Here is a 20547-nt window from a genome sequence, read left to right on the forward strand (position 1 = left end):
CCTTTTCTGGTGGACCGAGTTTCGAAATCAGTGGAATTCGAGTATGATAGCTAAGGAGATGTAGAAAATTATTCTGGTTGTTTGCAAAATGCAGACGGAGGCAAAAGGAGATCACACGGAAGGCTGTCGTATAAAACACCTCTCTCCGGATTACATCTTCAAACTAAGGGCAACCATGGCATCCGTGACAGAGAGGGAGAAGCTTCCATCCATATACAGTATATGGGTAAGATAGTCTAGCTGGCAACATTTTCAGATATTACATGTTTCTAATTTTGTCAAAGTTCTTTTCATTTCAAGTTAGTGTACTGTGAGCTAGCTAGCTAACGTTAGCTGGCTGGCTGGCTCACTAGCTAACGTTAAGTGCATGATCTGTGTAGTTATATTATTCTTATCTCAGAGCCATTTGCATTGCTAGTTATAGCCTGTTAGCTAGCTAATGTTGAACCTGGTTGGTTATCTACCAGCAGATTCATGCAGGGTCGGGATGTTATGAGTTGGGATTATGGTTCATTGTTTAGCTAGCTAGCTACATGTCTAAACAAAAGGCCACTATACAAGTAACCATTTCAATAGAATGTTCATTATGTCACTGTGACAACTGTGGATAGATGTAGCTGGTAAATTCGCTCAGGCTATCTACTCCAATTTCAGAGAACTCTCGCTCGTCTGACAGTGCCAGAGTGCAGAATAACTGACAAATTTACGAATGCTTAACACACGTTAAATATGGCAGGTGTCAGTAAACGTTGGCAAAAAATAGTAATTAAATTGTTGCCAGCTGCACAGTTGCAGTCACCAATGCTCTGGATAACATGAAAACAGCCTAACCAGCTCTGCTAGGGTGAGTAAAATGGTCAGTGAGCTGTTCTCTCATTTGTGTCTGGAAGTAGCTAGCAAGCTAGCCAATGTTAGCCAGTTAGCTTGGGTGCTTGACTGCTGCTGTTCTGGTAAGAATACTCGTATCAACCCTACACCTCGGCCAGAGCGTCCAGTGTGCACTCTGAACGCTCCGAGAGCGAAACACTCTGAATTTATGAACTGACAATCTGACAACTCTCTGAGTTTACGAATGCCCAGAGAGTGCACTCTGATCACACTGGCACTCCAGATTAAATTTCCAAACACACCCATAGTATAAACCAGCCTTTGGTTGTTTAGCACATGGCCTCACATGTGAATCCTTAAAAAGATGGGTGGGGCTAAAGCTTAAGAGGGTGTGAACAATGCGGCAGATAGCCTAGTTGTTAGAGCATTGGGCCAGAATCCGAAAGGTTCCTGGATCGAATCCCCGAGCTGACAAGGTAAAAATCTGTCGTTCTGCCCCTGAACAAGGCAGTTAACCCACTGTTCCCCGGTAGGCCGTCATTGTAATAAGAATTTGTTCTTAACTGACTTGCTTAGTTAAATAAAGGTAAAATTTAAAAAATGAATGGTTGTAGACAAGACGAGCTCTCCAGTAGGTACCAAAACATTGAAGGGCCATTTTCTCAAAAGTGAGGTTACAGAACAGAATTACTTTCCCATTGTTCCTCAACTGTAGTGTATGATATACCATAATCGTCTCAACTGTTATCCAAGGTAAAAAAACACTTTCAAATTTTGCTACATATGATCAAACTGGTCGGTCACATATTGTCTTTTGAGTATGTAGCTATATTCATTATGCTCTGTGCTCATAAACTTTCACCCCACATCCACTCCTCAACAATGGATATATTGACGACTATGTCCAACCCTTAGTCAATAGTTGTCATTTCTGGATCTCCACTTACCCTCATAAACTGGTAATACTGGGCAGCAGCCTTCACAGTTCAGCAACAAGTCACAGTGAAGGGGACACGCATTACCCTGCAGGTAGACTGGACATGGCAGTACTAAGGCAGTACTAACAGTGAAGGGGACACGCATTACCCTGCAGGTAGACTGGACATGGCAGTACTAACAGTGAAGGGGACACGCATTACCCTGCAGGTAGACTGGACATGGCAGTACTAAGGCAGTACTAACAGTGAAAGGGGCACACATTACCCTGCAGGTAGACTGGACATGGCAGTACTAACAGTGAAGGGGACACGCATTACCCTGCAGGTAGACTGGACATGGCAGTACTAAGGCAGTACTAACAGTGAAGGGGAGGGATCAGACATGGATTACCCTGCAATTAAACTGGAGCTGGCAGCATTATCAGTGAAGGGGAGTATTGTTCCTGACAGCTTCCTTTAATTAATCAGTCACAGGCAGTTAGCTTTTTAGTCACAGGTGGAAATTAGATGAAGGCCCTCTTAACTATTTGGATTTGTCATCCCGGGCAAACAGTTTAGTATACAAAACTTTAGGAGCACCTTCCTAATATTGACTTGCACACAATTTTGCCCTCAGAACAGCCTCAATTCGTCGGGGCATGGACTATAAGGTGTCACGCGTTCCACATAGATGCTGGGCCATGGTGACTCCAATGCCCTATATGTAGGACCTTCCACCTGGGATATGGGTCGAAACGTTGTCGAAACGTTGTAAATAAATATCACCTGGGAGCATGAGCAGCAGTGTGCTCAGTTTTTCTCTTCTGACTCCAATGCTTCCCACGGTTGTGTCAAGTTGGCTGGATGTCCTTTGGGTGGTGGACCTTTGTTCATGCACGGGAAACTGTTGAGCATGAAAAACCCAGCAGTGTTTCAGTTCTTGATACACTCAAACCGGTGCGCCTGGCACCTACCACATTACCCTGTTCAAAGACACTTAAACATGTTGTCTTGCCCATTCACACTCTGCATGGCACACATACACAATCCGTCTCAATTGTCTCAAGGCTTTAACATCCTTATTTAACCTTTCTCCTCCCCTTCATCTATACTGATTTGAAGTGGATTTAACAGGTGACATCAATAAGGAATCATAGCTTTCACCTGGATTCACCAGGTCAGTCTGTAATGGAAAGAGCAGGTGTTCTTAATGCTTTGTACACTCAGTGTATGTCAACACAGAAACTGTTTGTGTTGTGTGCAAAGTCAACTTTACTGGCTCTATATGTGCAGTATTATTGTATGTCTGTTAGCACCAGGACTCCTGGCTGGGTCAGGTGTGAGCAGAGAACCAGGACTCCTGGCTGGGTCAGGTGTGAGCAGAGAACCAGGACTCCTGGCTGGGTCAGGTGTGAGCAGAGCACCAGGACTCCTGGCTGGGTCAGGTGTGAGCAGAGCACCAGGACTCCTGGCTGGGTCAGGTGTGAGCAGAGCACCAGGAATCCTGGCTGGGTCAGGACCTAGCTGAAGGTGACTTGGGAAGCAATCTCCTTGATTCCTGCAGGGAATTTCCTGTTGCTGTTATCCAGAGAGGAAGCAGGTGCTTGTCTCAGGTCTTACTTATCCTGTACAAATGCACACAGATGGGAACAGAATCCTTATTTTGAATGTCCTTGTTATTCTCTCTGGATAAGGGTATATATAATGTAGACTGGGCGGAAGTGAAAACTCCCTCTGCTGTTGAACTCTGATCTGGGCTGAAACTGTGCACTCATGGGTAGCCGTTAGCAGGAACTCCAGGCATCCATCCCGCTATCTTATACTCTTGTCTGTAACCTGTCTATGTCTCTGTACACACAGAGAGAGAGCATCTCCACCATCCACATTCCTCTCCCACCCCCCCCACCCTGCCCGTTTCCTGTCATTCCATGTATTCCTGCCCGTGGAACAAATAAGAGCTTTAGTTGGCGGAGCTCTGAGTCTGCTAGTCAGAGAACGGATCAGAGTCACTAAGCTTAACCATGTGTGCTGTGATTGCTGAGTATCAGTAAAGGATGGGTCATTGGCGTGTACATGGGTTTGTTGTGTGTTCATATATGTGCTTGGGTCAATGACTTTGCATGCTGCACTTCAGTCATGCCCTATGATTCTCTCTGCCTGTGGCTGTGCTACATGAAAACATATTCAGATTCCATGAGCACAGGCATAGTTTGCTTTCACCTCAACTTGACAAGACTGAGGGTTTTAAAGGGCGACTGGTTGGTCTGGGCGATACTCCAAATAGATTAGATATACAGAAACAAGCCATTGACTACACTGCCACAAAATAGTTTCAGACTCCTAATTATCCTTACAGCTCTGAAGACTCTAGCCACTCCCATGCCAGTCGGAAGAACTAAGGTGTTTTATCTCTGATATGATACGTGTTATTGCTCCAAACAAATGATTAAATATTTTCTACAAGTTCTTTAAAATACGATGAAAAAAACTTGACTGTAAAGAAATCATTACAACAACAATGGATAAAACATTTTTTTTAAACTTTCAAACGAAAGGAATCTTCTTGGCAGGGAAAAACACATTTGAATAAATGTGGGTTTTGACAGTCTTTTGTAGGTGTCATAATATACACTACATCTCTAATAAAAATATAAAACATTTATAACATAAAACATATAAGTAAAAAATTATATATTCCCAAACCCCCTTCCAAAGTTATGAAATAACAAAAAAATGACAAGCTCTCAGCGGTGCAATACACGTTTATAAAAAAAATAAACATAATATCAAGACAATTTATTAAAAAAAATATAAGTAATAAAGAAGAGGATGTTCTGTGAGTGCGTATATGTAAGGCTGGGTGAGTGAGTGGGAGTCGGTGCAATAAGTCTCTTGAGGAGCAAGTGTGAAGAGTCAGTGAAAATAGTCTGTGGTCTATTGCACATTCGGTTGTTCTGGGTAGGGCTGCGTTTGACGTGGACGGTTGCTCCGGTTTTTGTTCTGACTGCGCTTTTTCTCCCCAAAAGCTTGCTTGGCCCTTTTCCGTTCTGCTGATGCAATCAGGTCCTAAAACTCTGGGGAGTGCCAGGGTGGGAGGTTATTAAAAATTCATCCGGATACTCTTCTCTTCAGCAGAGCGTCTGAGAGTCTGTGACATTACAGGAGACAATAAGTTATTATGCAACAACAACAAAAAAGTACACATTAAAGTCTGTGGAACAAGTCTGAACTTTTCAAAACTCAGTACTGTATTGAAAATGTATGGATTGGTTTACATTTATAATTAAACCTGTCTCTGGCGACGCCACCTTTTTTATGTCCCGTTCCTTTGCTCTGTCTGGGGTGTCCGACGACTTAAACCTCTCTTTCAGTTCAATACCGATTTTACATCTGAGGAGTCAGTGTGGTGTATTATCAATGGTTATATGCATCAAAATCATTGAGAAAGTTGTAAGATGTAGAACTATGTAGGTCATTCCATGTTTTTAATCACCTTCAACTTAAACTCTGCCATGCGTCACTTTCCGTCTGTGTACCTTAACCTCAGCTGACTGAACAGCAGACAGTACATGGGTGTTGTGCAGCGTGTTCTTCCTGAGACATGACAAAGAAAAAACATGAAATTAAGTTTGTGCATGATATTCACACCACTATTTCATGTAACATATTTGACAATGTTAAGATAACCATCCTACAACAACCTGATTGCTTGGTTGGATGTCGTTTTTTAAATATATATTTATACAGTACCAGTCAAATGTTTGGACACACCTACTCAGATTCAGTTTTTCTTTATTTTTACTATTTTCTACATTGTAGAATAATAGTGAAGACATCAAAACTATGAAACAACACACATTTGTTAAATAACACATTTAATAACACATTTAAATAACACATTTGTTATAAAATATATTTTGATTTGTTTAACACTTTTTTGGTTAGTGCATGATTCTATATGTGTTATTTCATAGTTAATGTCTTCACTATTATTCTACAATGTAAAAAATAGTAAAAACAAAGAAAACCCCATGAATGAGTAGGTGTGTACAAACTTTTGACTGGTACTGTATATATTTTATCAAAGTCAAACCAAATAGACATTTGTAGTCACTTTTCTTGTGGCTTATATTTGTCCTACAAGTCAGCATTAATGTGTAGATCCCTTGCTGCCTGCTATTAGAACAGAAAATAACATCATTAGCAAATTAACAGGATTAAAATATTCAACATTAGCTACCATCAAATTGCAAGTTATGAAGATAAACATTGAACTTGTGGATAGCTCATTCCGTCTTGCTCGACAAACTCCTGTTCTGTTGCAGTCGCTGGAGGAGTGCTCTGCTATAGCTTCTGCTTCTGTTGTTGGAATAGTTGAGTTACTTGTCAGCCTTTCGTTCATATCAGCCACCGTGTTGTAGTCTGGCATCTGATTCCGCATGGCCATGAGTTGTTGGAAATCCATTACCTCATTTGATGATGCATCGTTCCCACTTACTAATTGTATCAAAACAATACAAATAAAATGTCAATAGCCGCTTTTCTCCTTTTGCTGTATTTTACTAGACTTGGTTAGTGAGCTAGCTACCAAGCAATCTGTTCTCCCACCAACATTGGATAGCAAACGTTAGCTAGCTAGCTACCAAAGGATATTTGGCTAACTTTGCTTGCCAGCTAACATTAGCTTGTTTTAGTCAAATACAGCAACATGCAATTTTTTACTCCTACAATTAAATCCATGTAACATTATCATGTTAACTACAAAATACTCTAATGTCAAAGTGGAAGAAAAAAAAAAGATTTTCTAAAGATTTTCTAACATTTACTGAGATTAATATTCAACCCCCTGAGTCAATACATGTTAGAATCACCATTGGTAGCAATTACAGCTTTGAGTCTTTCTGGGTAAGTCTCTAAGAGCGTTGCACATCTGGATTGTACATTATTTGCCCATTCTTTTGGGCAATATTTGCCCAACTCTTCAAGCTCTGTCAAGTTGGATGTTGATCATTGCTAGACGACCATTTTCAAGTCTTGCCATAGATTTTCAAGACAATTTTTAAGTCAACACTGTAACTAGGCCACTCAGAAATGTTCAATGTTGTCTTGGTAAGCAACTCCAGTGTATATTTGGCCTTAAGTTTTAGGTTATTGTCCTGCTGAAAAGTTAGTTTGTCGCCCAGTGTCTGTTGGAAAGCAGACTGAACCAGATTTCCTCTAGGATTTTGCCTGTGCTTAGCTCTATTCTGAGGTAAATAATTTTTATTTTTTTTAACTCCCAAGCTCTGGCCGATGACGAGCATATCCATAACTTGATGCAACCACCATGCTTAAAAATATTAAGAGTACTCAGTGACGTGTTGGATTTGACCCAAACATAACGCTTTGTATTGAGTACAAAAAGTTCATATCTTTGCCACACTTTTTTTCAGTATTTCTTTAGTGCCTTATTGCAAACAGGATGCATGTTTAGGAATATTATTTTGTACAGACTTCTTTCTTTTCACTCTGTCATTTAGGTTAGAATTCTGGAGTAACTACAATGTTGTTGATCCGTCCTCAGTTTTCTCCTTTCACAGTCATTAAACTTTGTTTTAAAATCACTATTGGCCTCATGGTGATATCCTTGAGCGATTTCTTTCCTCTCAGGCCACTGAGTTAGGAAGGACGCCTGTATCTTTGTAGTGACTGCGTGTATTGATGCACCATCCAAATCGTAATTAATAACTTCACCATGCTCAAAGGGAAATTCAGTGTCTGCTTTTTTTTTTACCCATCTGCCAATAGGTGCCCTTCTTTCCAAGGCATTAGAAAATCTCTCTGGTCTTTGTGGTTGAATCTGTGCTTGAAATTCACTGCTCGACTGAGGGACCTTACAATAATTATCTATATGTGTGGGGTACAGAGATGAGTTAGTCATTCAAAAATTACTTTAATATTATTGCAAATAGTGAGTCCATGCAACTTATTATGTGACTTATTAAGCTAATTTTTATTCCTGGACGTTTTAAGGCTTGTCATAACAAAGGCGTTGAATACTTATTGACTCAAGACAATTTTATTAATTTGTAAAAAATTCTCTAAACAAAATTCCACTGACATTGTGTGTAGATCAGTGGCACTAAATCTCAATTTTATCCACTGTATAGTCTAACACTGTTCTGTACGGTGAGTGTTGTGCACTTCATGAAATTGAATCAAATTCTGTTCTTTACATTCTTACTGACAAGCAATATAAAGGTTGTGAATTAAAGAAATATACACTGCATGCTGTAGCGACGCTGACATGCAATCAATTTGCATTCAGTAAGAATCTTTGTGGACAATTTAATCACATCTTACAATTCCATGTTGCACAATCACAAATAATACAAGGTACAGGTACAAGAACATGAAGTAATGGCAAACAACCAAGCATATCCCATATGCTGCAAAAACACCTATATGTTCTCATTGTCGTAGCCTATGCATTCACTACTGTACCTGGTTATATTTTGAGAACCTCACAAAAATACTAAATAAGTCTTGTGAGTGTTAGGAAGAGCTTGGGCTTGTATTTAATATTTCTTTATCAGGATATTAATTCCTTGGAACATGTTGATCATGTGAATGATATAAAAAAGTGGATTGGCATCACTGCCCCCGACTTCAATCGTTGACTTCCGTCTACTTTCGCCTTACCACTCAAACGCGCCCAAAAACAGTTTAGAAACCCTGTGGCAGTTTTCAAATCGCGTTCTTTTGACTGGTCATTTTCAACAGTCACGCCCTCACTTCTGGTTTTGTTAGTTTGATTGGATTATTTACCTTTCAACCACTACGCCTTCCCTTCAATTCCCATGCATTTGATTGGCTGATGAGTTTGTGCTTGTGTTTCATGAAGCTACACTTTCTGTTCCATCGAAACAGCGTCTGCGTTCGAGCAGATCTATTTTGTCAAGTCTTTCAAAGTCTGTTGCATTATGGGGATAAATATTTTCCGACTTGCGCCTATGTGTAGATTTTCGGCTGTTGCTACTCACAAGCTGCAACTTAAAGCCATCACCTTCATTGTGGGGGGCACTATTTGTCAATGAATCATTAGTGGGGGTGTTTAACCCACGCGAACGGGACCAAAGACGTGACTGAAACAGGAAGCATCTTTGCCGCCATTCTATAACTATTCAGTGGATAGGTATACATTAATGTGATATTTGAGGCTCTCTCTCCCCAATTGATAAATCAATGTACACATATATTTACAGTTTGTGTGGGTGATACTTTCATAAAAATGGCAACATTGCCTTATTGCATTGAGCCTTGCTGTTGGAAAACCACATCAGTGGCCGACTTTCAGCTGTAGCAGATGCAGCTCCCCTGACTTCACTCCTCGACTTTCGTCTGCTGTAGATTGCTTCAGCCTTACCACTCAAACAAGCACAGAAACTCTGGGCGTCGCTAGTTACCACCGTCACAAAGCCATAAACCCCACCTATTTCTACAATTTATCTTCTTAAAATTAGATTTTAAACCTTAACCACACCACTAACCTTATGCCTAACCTTCAATTGAGACCAAAGAGCAAATGTTTGTTTTCATTCATTTTTACGATTTTGACATCTAGTGGACACTGTGATACAAGTTATTTTTTTGTTTGTTTACTAGGCAAGTCAGTAAAGAGCAAATTCTTATTTACAATGACGGCCAAACCCGGACGACGCTGGGCCAATTGTGCGCCGCCATATGGGACTCCCAATCATGGCCGGATGTGATACAGCCTGGATTCAAACCAGGGACTGTAGTGACGCCTCTTGCACTGAGATGCCTTGCACCGCTGCGCCACTCGGCAGCCAAGTGTGTCACTCCCAATGACTGTATATGGTTGCTCCAGCATAGACTGCAAATGTTTTCTAGTTCATATACTAGTAGACCAGACCCAGCTGCTATCGCATTGGTGTCTATGGGAGAGCCACCCCTTAAGTAGACAGGAACTGTGACCATTTTGTCAATGGTAAAAGACCTGAGTAAGACATCTTCATTTATCCACCATCTTTGGCTCTAGGTGCACAGATCCACAAGACTTAGCTCCAAGCCTGTGTCTGCAAAAATCTCTGAAGTTGGAGACTTTTATCTCCCTCAACAACTTTAAAAATCTGCTATCCGAGCAGCTAACCGATCGCTGCAGCTGTACATAGTCCATCTGTAAACTACCCACCCAATTTACCTACCTCACCCCCCATACTGCTTTTATTTATTTACTTTTCTGCTCTTTTGCACACCAGTATCTCTTCTTGCACATGATCATCTGATGATTTATCACTCCAGTGTTAATCTGCTAAATTGTAATTATTCGATTTATTGTCTACCTCATGCCTTTTGCACACATTGTATATAGATTCTCTTTTTTTTTCTATTTTTTTACCATGTTATTGACTTGTTTATTGTTTACTCCATGTGTAACTCTGTGTTGTCTGTTCACACTGCTATGCTTTATCTTGGCCAGGTCGCAGTTGCAAATGAGAACTTGTTCTCAACTAGCCTACCTGGTTAAATAAAGGTGAAATAAAAAAAATAAAAAAAAATAATTCGACATAAAGTATCTCTGCCTCACATATTATTTATTGACGATTGGCTGTAAAAATAGATTGTGTCGCAATCATGAAAAAGCGCAAGGCAGATCTCAAACCTAGATCACTGCCGCAGACTTTTGAGAAAGACCGCATACGATAATGAACATCATTTTATAAAACTAAGTTCTATGATAAATTCACTCAATGGACAGTTGAACAGCAAGATACAGCCACCTTTCCAGAGGAAAGACACAGCCACCTTTCCAGATGATTTATATTGCAGCCAGAACAGACCCAGGAGTTATTTTGGCAGGCTGAACATGTTTTGTGTGTGTTTATTATTACAGAGTTTTTTGCGTCTCTGTAAAAGCGTTAATAATCTTGTCTCCCAGTAGCCTATTCTTCAACTAACAACTAGTGTACATCGGTGACATTTCATAACTATTTATACAGTTGGCTACTTTATTGCTAAGCCTTTCAGGCCCCTGTTTATTTTCAATGTCATTTTATTAGAAACTTTTTTTTTTCTTTAGTGTTATGTTTTTAACTTCCATGTAGTCTACTTGGGATTTCACCACTGTGTTTTTATCTGCTCAACAACACAGATCCATGTCACGCTCACACAGGTTGCAACAAATGCCTACAGACATTTCCATGGAACTTGGGTAAAACAAAAAGCAGATTACTCCATCATGCAGTGGACAGACAACCAAGTACTGCAACATCAGAATGAAGTTCACAAAATGCAACAGAGTATGTGGACACAGGCAAAGACCAAGGCACACAGGAAAACAATAGAGACTGAAACTGAGATTCTCAGAGCTATTTAAATTGCCATATTTCATGCCCATGGACATGGCTGTAGTGGACTCTATGCATCATCTTACTCTGGGCATCAAAACACGTTTTGACCCTCTGGGAGAATATTGGTGTGCTGGATGATGGAATGATAAGAAATATTCAGCTTAAGTTGGCCACCTGCTCGCTAAAATCTAATCAGGGTTTTCTCATTTCAATGCACATGAATGTAAAAATGTGACATGCGTTTACTCCTTACTCGCTCTGTTATGATTGCTGGACCTATTTTGTCTACGCCTGTACCGTCTTATGTACAAAATGTATCACCTTGGAGCGAGTTGGCTCTTTTCCACTTGCAACAGTTATGTGAGAACTTTGCAAGGTTGTATGGAAAACAGTATTGCACATCGAATATGCACCTCCGTAGCCACTTGAAGAAATGTGTTTTGGACTATAGTACAATGTGTGACCAACCGGCTCAAGTCGGTCTAATGTAGCCTCAGAGCTACAAAATGGTATATCATACACTGCATTTGAGGAACAATGGAAAAGTAATTTTGCTTTGAAAGTTGATTAAACTGGTAAACTTCCTTTTTGAGAAAATGGTCTTTGAATGTTTTGGTACTATTACTGGAGAGCCCTTCCTTGTCTACACCCATTCAGCATCATTCACACCCTCTTAAGCTTTAGCCCCACCCATCTCTTTAAGGGTTGATCTGAGCATTCTGTACTAACAACAGCAGTCAAGCACCCCTGTAAAGACCTTTATTATAAACAGATTCAAAATAGCTATTGATATCAAATGTGTATTTTGTGCTTGTGACTCAGGCACTCAACCTTTTATTTTGGGACTGTTCTTATGTCAGAAGATTTTGAAGTAAGTTAGATTTTATTTTCAAATAAACTACTATTAATGTTAGTTTGAAAGACTGATATTATGTTTTATTTTGATCGAAATTTTATGGACCCTGATTTAACTTTCATTGTTAATTTGTTTATTTTTCATGGCAGATTCTTTATCCGTAAAATGAAGTGGGCAGAGAACAAACCCCTCTTCACATAGAATTTAAATATTATTTTTGAAATGATCAGTAAGTGTAAAAACAAAAAAGCAATACGTACCATAAAACTTTGACAAATTGAAAATGTATCTCAAAATGTAATACCCCTGTCTGTTAGGTTTATGTACTCTTGTATTTGTTTTGTTCATAATAATACTTTTTTTAAATAGCAGTCAAGCACCCAAGCTAACTTGCTAGCTACTTCCAGACAGAACAGCTCACTGAACATTACTCACCCTAGCAGAGCTGGTTAGGCTGTTATGTTTTCCAGAGCGTTAGTGACTGCAACTGTGCTGTCAGATTGTCAGTTCGTAAATTCAGAGCGTTACGCTCTCGGAGCGTTCAGAGAGCACGTTGGATGCTCTGGCCGATGAGTAGGGTTGATCTGAACGTTCTGACCTCACAACGGCAGTCAAGCACCCAAACTAACTGGCTAACATTGGCCAGCTTGCTAGCTACTTCCAGACACAAATGAGAGAACACCCCACTCTGACCATTTTACTCGCCCTAGCAGAGCTGGTTAGGCTGTTTTCATGTTATCCAGAGCATTGCTGATTGTAACTGTGGTGCTGGAAATACTTTAATTCAGCTTTTTTGCCAACGTTTACTGACACCGGCCATATTCAACGGGTGTTGAGCATTCATAAATTCTTCAGTTATTCTGCGCTCTGCCACACTCAGATGAGAGTGCTCTGAAATTGGAGTAGTTGGCCAGACTGAATTTACGAACGTACCCGAAATGGTTACTTGCATAGTGGGGTCTTTTGTTAAGACATCTAATTAGCTAATGTTAGTTGGCTAACAGTATACTTTAACTTGAAATGAAACCCCTTTTCATAGATGGATGCGTCTCCAGTCGCAGATGCCATGGTTGCCCTTAGTTTGAAGATGTAATCCGGAGACAGGTGTTTTCTCCATCTCCTGAGCTATCATACTCGAATTCCACTGAACTCAGTCGTCCAGAAAGTGGAAAGCAACACGTATGCAGTTTTACTACTACGCAATAAAAAACATTTAAAAGCAGCGTTAGACAGGATTACCAACACATACTGACCAGCTCAAATAGACAGAAGCGTGCTATATGGCAGACCAATCCAAACTCATCTCTCAGCATGTCCAGCCCACTCATTATCTCAGCCAATCATGGCTAGCGGGAAGGTTGCTTTCGTTTTCTGTGGCTAAACCAACTGGGCTCGTAATTTGAACAATTTTATTCATATTTACAGATTGCATACAAGTTTGTTATTAAGGCACATGAAAGTTCACATGTTCATTTTATTGTTTTAAGTGTGTTGCTGTTTTAAATGTAATTCAAATAGTTTTAATTTAAGTTTGATATTAGATCTTTATTGATCATTGTATGAATATAGACACCATTAACTTTATAGTCTATACTTCTTGTTAAGACTTTAAAAAAAAAATATATGTACTAGGTTATAAACCTACTAAATACATGTTTGGAGTAGTTTGCCTGCTGAGCTGAACTGGGCCGTGATATGAGGACAATAGACAAGGTGTTAGAGGCTATTAGCGTGTGTAAATATCCATGACCTTCCAGAGTCGACTGGTCAGACTCTGTTTTTGTTCTGACTTCTCAATACTGCTTTTCTACTTCTTATCATTAAAGATATTCTGATTTACATGTACACACTTGGAAACAGGCCATTTTACACAGTGCTAGCCAGTCAAATGTCTCTCTCTCCATTTTAATTAGTGTAAAACAGCATGGGTTTCCTGCTGTTTGCTGTGCTCCATACTGGCACATAGTCCCCTGGTCTGCTCCCCTGCCTATCGCTGAGTTAATCAAACAGGAATCACTCTCCTCCTCTCAGCCCAGCAGCACAGCCAGCTACTGTACCTAGCTGGAGCCAGAGAGTTGGAGCCTGGATGGCTCTGGAATGCTGTAGCCCTCCTGGTGAGGTGGTGCTTAGCGCTGTAGAGGCTCTGTTCCCGTCAGGCCCTCCGGAATACATCTGAAAAATAACAGACCTGAGATTATGGAAAATTACACAGATTTGAGGTTATGGGAAATGACACAGTTGAGATTATGGAAAATAGGATATTTAGGAACAATGGGAAGCATAGCCAAGAAACAAAACTCTTAATCTTGTGTTCTTGTGTGTGTTTGTTCCTGTGTGTTTTGTATGTTATCCTGTCCTAACCAGCTCTCCTCGTGGAATTGTACTGGCAAGAATGTACAGTTTGTGTTTTCATTTTTTCTTTTTTAACCAGTCTCTGTCTTCCCCCCTCAGGCGTTGCTGAAGATGGACTGCCAGGGCCTGGTGGCCAGGCTGGTGATGGACTTTGTCCTGCTGACCACGGCGGTGGAGGTGGCTGGGCGGTGGAGGGAACTGGCTGAGAGGCTATCCAAACTGTCTCGTCTGCAGCTGGATGCATACGAGGGACCGCACAGAGACAGGAACGGAGTGCTGGACAACGAGGTGAGGCTAGCTTCTGATCTGGCATTATTCAAATACTACACACAGGTTTTGGAAATTACATGACCTGTGAACTGTAAATGGTTAAATACTTTTTGTGCTTTACATACTTTTGGATTGATATACTGTGAATGTCAGCCACATAACCATTGTTAAACTGGTGGAGCATAACATGCCAGTTCCATGTGATTTTATTGTCACCCTCACTTCAATATGTTCCCTTCAATTACCACCCCACATTGTCCTCTGTCCTTATCTCTCCCTGTGCTGCACTGTGGGTAAGCCAACAACATCAATATGACCATAGTAAGTAAATAACCTTGCACGAGCGTTGGCTTGTGCGAGCTAGAACAGCAGGAGCCTATCTCCTGTTTCTGTAGCGTGAGGCAGCTTGATGTACAAGTGCACCCCCTGGACAGGACGCCAGTCTATCTCCTGTTTCTGTAGCGTGAGGCAGCTTGATGTACAAGTACACCCACTGGACAGGACGCCAGTCTATCTCCTGTTTCTGTAGCGTGAGGCAGCTTGATGTACAAGTACACCCCCTGGACAGATAGGACGCCAGTCTATCTCCTGTTTCTGTAGCGTGAGGCAGCTTGATGTACAAGTGCACCCCCTGGACAGATAGGACGCTAGTCTATCTCCTGTTTCTGTAGCGTGAGGCAGCTTGATGTACAAGTACACCCCCTGGACAGATAGGACGCTAGTCTATCTCCTGTTTCTGTAGCGTGAGGCAGCTTGATGTACAAGTGCACCCCCTGGACAGATAGGACGCCAGTCTATCTCCTGTTTCTGTAGCGTGGGGCAGCTTGATGTACAAGTACACCCCCTGGACAGATAGGACGCCAGTCTATCTCCTGTTTCTGTAGCGTGAGGCAGCTTGATGTACAAGTACACCCCCTGGACAGATAGGACGCTAGTCTATCTCTTGTTTCTGTAGCGTGAGGCAGCTTGATGTACAAGTACACCCCCTGGACAGATAGGACGCTAGTCTATCTCTTGTTTCTGTAGCGTGAGGCAGCTTGATGTACAAGTACACCCCCTGGACAGATAGGACGCCAGTCTATCTCCTGTTTCTGTAGCGTGAGGCAGCTTGATGTACAAGTACACCCCCTGGACAGATAGGACGCCAGTCTATCTCCTGTTTCTGTAGCGTGAGGCAGCTTGATGTACAAGTACACCCCCTGGACAGATAGGACGCCAGCCTATCTCCTGTTTCTGTAGCGTGAGGCAGCTTGATGTACAAGTACACCCCCTGGACAGGACGCCAGTCTATCTCCTGTTTCTGTAGCGTGAGGCAGCTTGATGTACAAGTACACCCACTGGACAGGATGCCAGTCTATCTCCTGTTTCTGTAGCGTGAGGCAGCTTGATGTACAAGTACACCCCCTGGACAGATAGGACGCCAGTCTATCTCCTGTTTCTGTAGCGTGAGGCAGCTTGATGTACAAGTGCACCCCCTGGACAGATAGGACGCTAGTCTATCTCCTGTTTCTGTAGCGTGAGGCAGCTTGATGTACAAGTACACCCCCTGGACAGATAGGACGCTAGTCTATCTCCTGTTTCTGTAGCGTGAGGCAGCTTGATGTACAAGTGCACCCCCTGGACAGATAGGACGCCAGTCTATCTCCTGTTTCTGTAGCGTGAGGCAGCTTGATGTACAAGTACACCCCCTGGACAGATAGGACGCCAGTCTATCTCCTGTTTCTGTAGCGTGAGGCAGCTTGATGTACAAGTACACCCCCTGGACAGATAGGACGCCAGTCTATCTCCTGTTTCTGTAGCGTGAGGCAGCTTGATGTACAAGTACACCCCCTGGACAGATAGGACGCTAGTCTATCTCTTGTTTCTGTAGCGTGAGGCAGCTTGATGTACAAGTACACCCCCTGGACAGATAGGACGCTAGTCTATCTCTTGTTTCTGTAGCGTGAGGCAGCTTGATGTACAAGTACACCCCCTGGACAGATAGGACGCTAGTCTATCTCTTGTTTCTGTAGCGTGAGGCAGCTTGATGTACAAGTACACCCCCTGGACAGATAGGACGCCAGTCTATCTCCTGTTTCTGTAGCGTGAGGCAGCTTGATGTACAAGTACACCCCCTGGACAGATAGGACGCCAGTCTATCTCTTGTTTCTGTAGCGTGAGGCAGCTTGATGTACAAGTACACCCCCTGGACAGATAGGACGCTAGTCTATCTCTTGTTTCTGTAGCGTGAGGCAGCTTGATGTACAAGTACACCCCCTGGACAGATAGGACGCTAGTCTATCTCCTGTTTCTGTAGCGTGAGGCAGCTTGATGTACAAGTACACCCCCTGGACAGATAGGACGCTAGTCTATCTCCTGTTTCTGTAGCGTGAGGCAGCTTGATGTACAAGTGCACCCCCTGGACAGATAGGACGCCAGTCTATCTCCTGTTTCTGTAGCGTGAGGCAGCTTGATGTACAAGTACACCCCCTGGACAGATAGGACGCCAGTCTATCTCCTGTTTCTGTAGCGTGAGGCAGCTTGATGTACAAGTACACCCCCTGGACAGATAGGACGCCAGTCTATCTCCTGTTTCTGTAGCGTGAGGCAGCTTGATGTACAAGTACACCCCCTGGACAGATAGGACGCTAGTCTATCTCTTGTTTCTGTAGCGTGAGGCAGCTTGATGTACAAGTACACCCCCTGGACAGATAGGACGCTAGTCTATCTCTTGTTTCTGTAGCGTGAGGCAGCTTGATGTACAAGTACACCCCCTGGACAGATAGGACGCCAGTCTATCTCCTGTTTCTGTAGCGTGAGGCAGCTTGATGTACAAGTACACCCCCTGGACAGATAGGACGCCAGTCTATCTCCTGTTTCTGTAGCGTGAGGCAGCTTGATGTACAAGTACACCCCCTGGACAGATAGGACGCTAGTCTATCTCTTGTTTCTGTAGCGTGAGGCAGCTTGATGTACAAGTACACCCCCTGGACAGATAGGACGCTAGTCTATCTCCTGTTTCTGTAGCGTGAGGCAGCTTGATGTACAAGTACACCCCCTGGACAGATAGGACGCCAGTCTATCTCCTGTTTCTGTAGCGTGAGGCAGCTTGATGTACAAGTACACCCCCTGGACAGATAGGACGCTAGTCTATCTCTTGTTTCTGTAGCGTGAGGCAGCTTGATGTACAAGTACACCCCCTGGACAGATAGGACGCTAGTCTATCTCCTGTTTCTGTAGCGTGAGGCAGCTTGATGTACAAGTACACCCCCTGGACAGATAGGACGCCAGTCTATCTCCTGTTTCTGTAGCGTGAGGCAGCTTGATGTACAAGTACACCCCCTGGACAGATAGGACGCCAGTCTATCTCCTGTTTCTGTAGCGTGAGGCAGCTTGATGTACAAGTACACCCCCTGGACAGATAGGACGCTAGTCTATCTCCTGTTTCTGTAGCGTGAGGCAGCTTGATGTACAAGTACACCCCCTGGACAGATAGGACGCTAGTCTATCTCTTGTTTCTGTAGCGTGAGGCAGCTTGATGTACAAGTACACCCCCTGGACAGATAGGACGCTAGTCTATCTCTTGTTTCTGTAGCGTGAGGCAGCTTGATGTACAAGTACACCCCCTGGACAGATAGGACGCTAGTCTATCACAGGGCCTTACAATCTATATCCTTAATGCTGAGTGCCAAGCAGAGACGCGTTGAGTCCCATTTTTACAGTCTTTGGTATGAAGTGGCCGAGAATTAAACTCCCAACCTTCCAATCTCAGGGCGGGCAATCTAATCACAAGGTCACTGAGTTTATTTAATTATTACCATAGAAACATCAGAAAACAGCATGCAATTCCCATGTGATCTATTGTCAGTTCAATATGCTCCCTTCAATCGCCACCTCTCTCTCTTTCTCCCTGTGTAGGCCATGTGGAAGCCAGCCTATGACTTCCTACTGACGTGGGCGGCCCAGATTGGGGACAGCTACCGGGACGTGATCCAGGAGCTCCACATGGGCCTGGACAAGATGAAGAGCCCCATCACCAAGCGTTGGAAACACCTGACGGGAACGCTCATCCTCGTCAACTGCCTGGATACGCTCCGGAGCTCAGCCTTCAGCCCCGCCTCTCAGGACGACTGTGCCATATAGACCAAACTGACCATAATCATCGTCATCATCACTCATAGGGTGCAGCTTGTCTCCTTCCCTTATATCTCAGCTAATTGGAAAGCAATTTATTTCCCACCCGTATAGATGCTAGATAGAAGAGGATGAACATTTGGACTGTTGATATAGACTCCGCCTCCTGCTGTCCTTCCTATGTCCATCACCATCCTATCCCCACCCCTGACCTGACCCTACCCTTGTGGATCATTTTTGCATATCTTCCTATGCTCCACAACCTTATTCCCTGTTTGTATTGAAGATTCTGAACAACAGCTGTCTGTCTGGTCCCTCTGAGTCCTGATTCCTCCGAATCTGCCTTTAGTCCTCATGGGGGTGAGGGGCTGGACTGCTAGACTGTCTCCCCTCACCCCTAGGAGGACTAGACTCCCCCTCACCCCTAGGAGGACTAGACTCCCCCTCACCCCTAGGAGGACTAGACTCCCCCTCACCCCTAGGAGGACTAGACTCCCCCTCACCCCTAGGAGGACTAGACTCCCCCTCACCCCTAGGAGGACTAGACTCCCCCTCACCCCTAGGAGGACTAGACTCCCCCTCACCCCTAGGAGGACTAGACTCCCCCTCACCCCTAGGAGGACTAGACTCCCCCTCACCTCCAGGAGGACTAGACCCCCCCTCACCTCTAGGAGGACTAGACTCCCCTTCACCTCCAGGAGGACTAGACTGCTAGTCCTCAACCACCCATCTTTGTATAGCCACCAGCCAAACTACACAATGCTACAGTCTCAGTATTCACAAAGACTATTTTAATCTTCATTGTCTGGCATAGTATGTATTTTTTTACTCTAAATATGGCACAGCATTTTTAAAGACACTTTGACACCTTTCGTTCATAATCGTGGACTCGATCCAGTGCTAAGACAAACTTTTTAAATGGTATCCTTGTTCTCTAGCCTTGTCACGTGAGCTAAATATAATGTGTTTATTTATAAAGCTTTGGAGTTGTTCAGAAGAAAGCGCTCTCTTATTGTTTCCTCCTACTGTAGTCCGTTTTATTTCAACTACTTTGTTAGTGAACATATTTCTAAGGACCGAGTTAATAACTGCATAACTCACAGATTAACTTTGTTCTTTCATTTAAATTCATCTCTCACCGCTTTACCACCTCTCTAACTATCTTTTCAAATTAAACCATATGGCCTGCAGTTATTTATATACTAGACTTAGTGAATATATTGTACCGAAGCTTGTCAGCAGTTAATATGACTCTACATATAACTACATATATGCCTCATTCAATATCCAACCACTGTTACAATGCCAACTGTTAAAGATTCTGGGTATGTTTTGTCCCCTGTATGTGTTGTTCATACACATTTCACATCTGTTTTGTGACTGCATACTTTTGTGGAGAATATAAATAAAATGTGAATATTTTTACGCAATTCATTATGCTGATTGCTGAATGATCGGATTTCTTACCTACCACAGTAGCAATAATTTATATTCATGTTAGATTTGTCTGTGTTCTTGAATTACATTTTCCCTTACAAGCGTGGAAATAATATTAGAGATGGAACAGGTTAAGTTTGGTCTTCTAATCAGCGTTATGTTTGTGCTGACCACCCAACGACATCCCAGAGAATACAGCATGTTCTGTTGAGAGGAGATGTACTGGCACAGAGGGAGAAAAAGGTAAGATGGGGGTGAGACACTAACAATTAATTGGCTGATACTGATGAAGTGAAATAGAGGTTGAAATACACCAGCGAGAGATGGACACCCATGAAAGAGAGGAAGAGGAATAGATGGAGACGGATGGAACGGAGGAGTTGAATTTTTGGATGACCTCCAGCAGCCTGTTTGTTTATCC

The 20547-nt window shown here is 42.7% G+C and overlaps 1 protein-coding gene across 2 annotated transcripts in view; it reads left to right on the plus strand.

Annotated features, from left to right (window-relative positions):
• Nucleotides 1-20124, plus strand: part of LOC139539010 (SH3 domain-binding protein 4) — an 80042-nt gene extending 59918 nt beyond the window's left edge. For both annotated transcript variants that reach the window (XM_071341666.1, XM_071341668.1), the window contains exons 4-5: nt 14406-14594; nt 18474-20124. In XM_071341666.1, coding sequence (XP_071197767.1) covers nt 14406-14594; nt 18474-18698 — 414 coding nt within the window. In that variant the 3' untranslated portion in view covers nt 18699-20124. The remainder of the gene's footprint in view (nt 1-14405; nt 14595-18473) is intronic.
• The last annotated feature ends 423 nt before the right edge of the window (nt 20125-20547 follow it).

Source organism: Salvelinus alpinus, chromosome 14 (assembly GCF_045679555.1).
Source record: "Salvelinus alpinus chromosome 14, SLU_Salpinus.1, whole genome shotgun sequence".
NCBI classification, from domain to species: domain Eukaryota; kingdom Metazoa; phylum Chordata; class Actinopteri; order Salmoniformes; family Salmonidae; genus Salvelinus; species Salvelinus alpinus.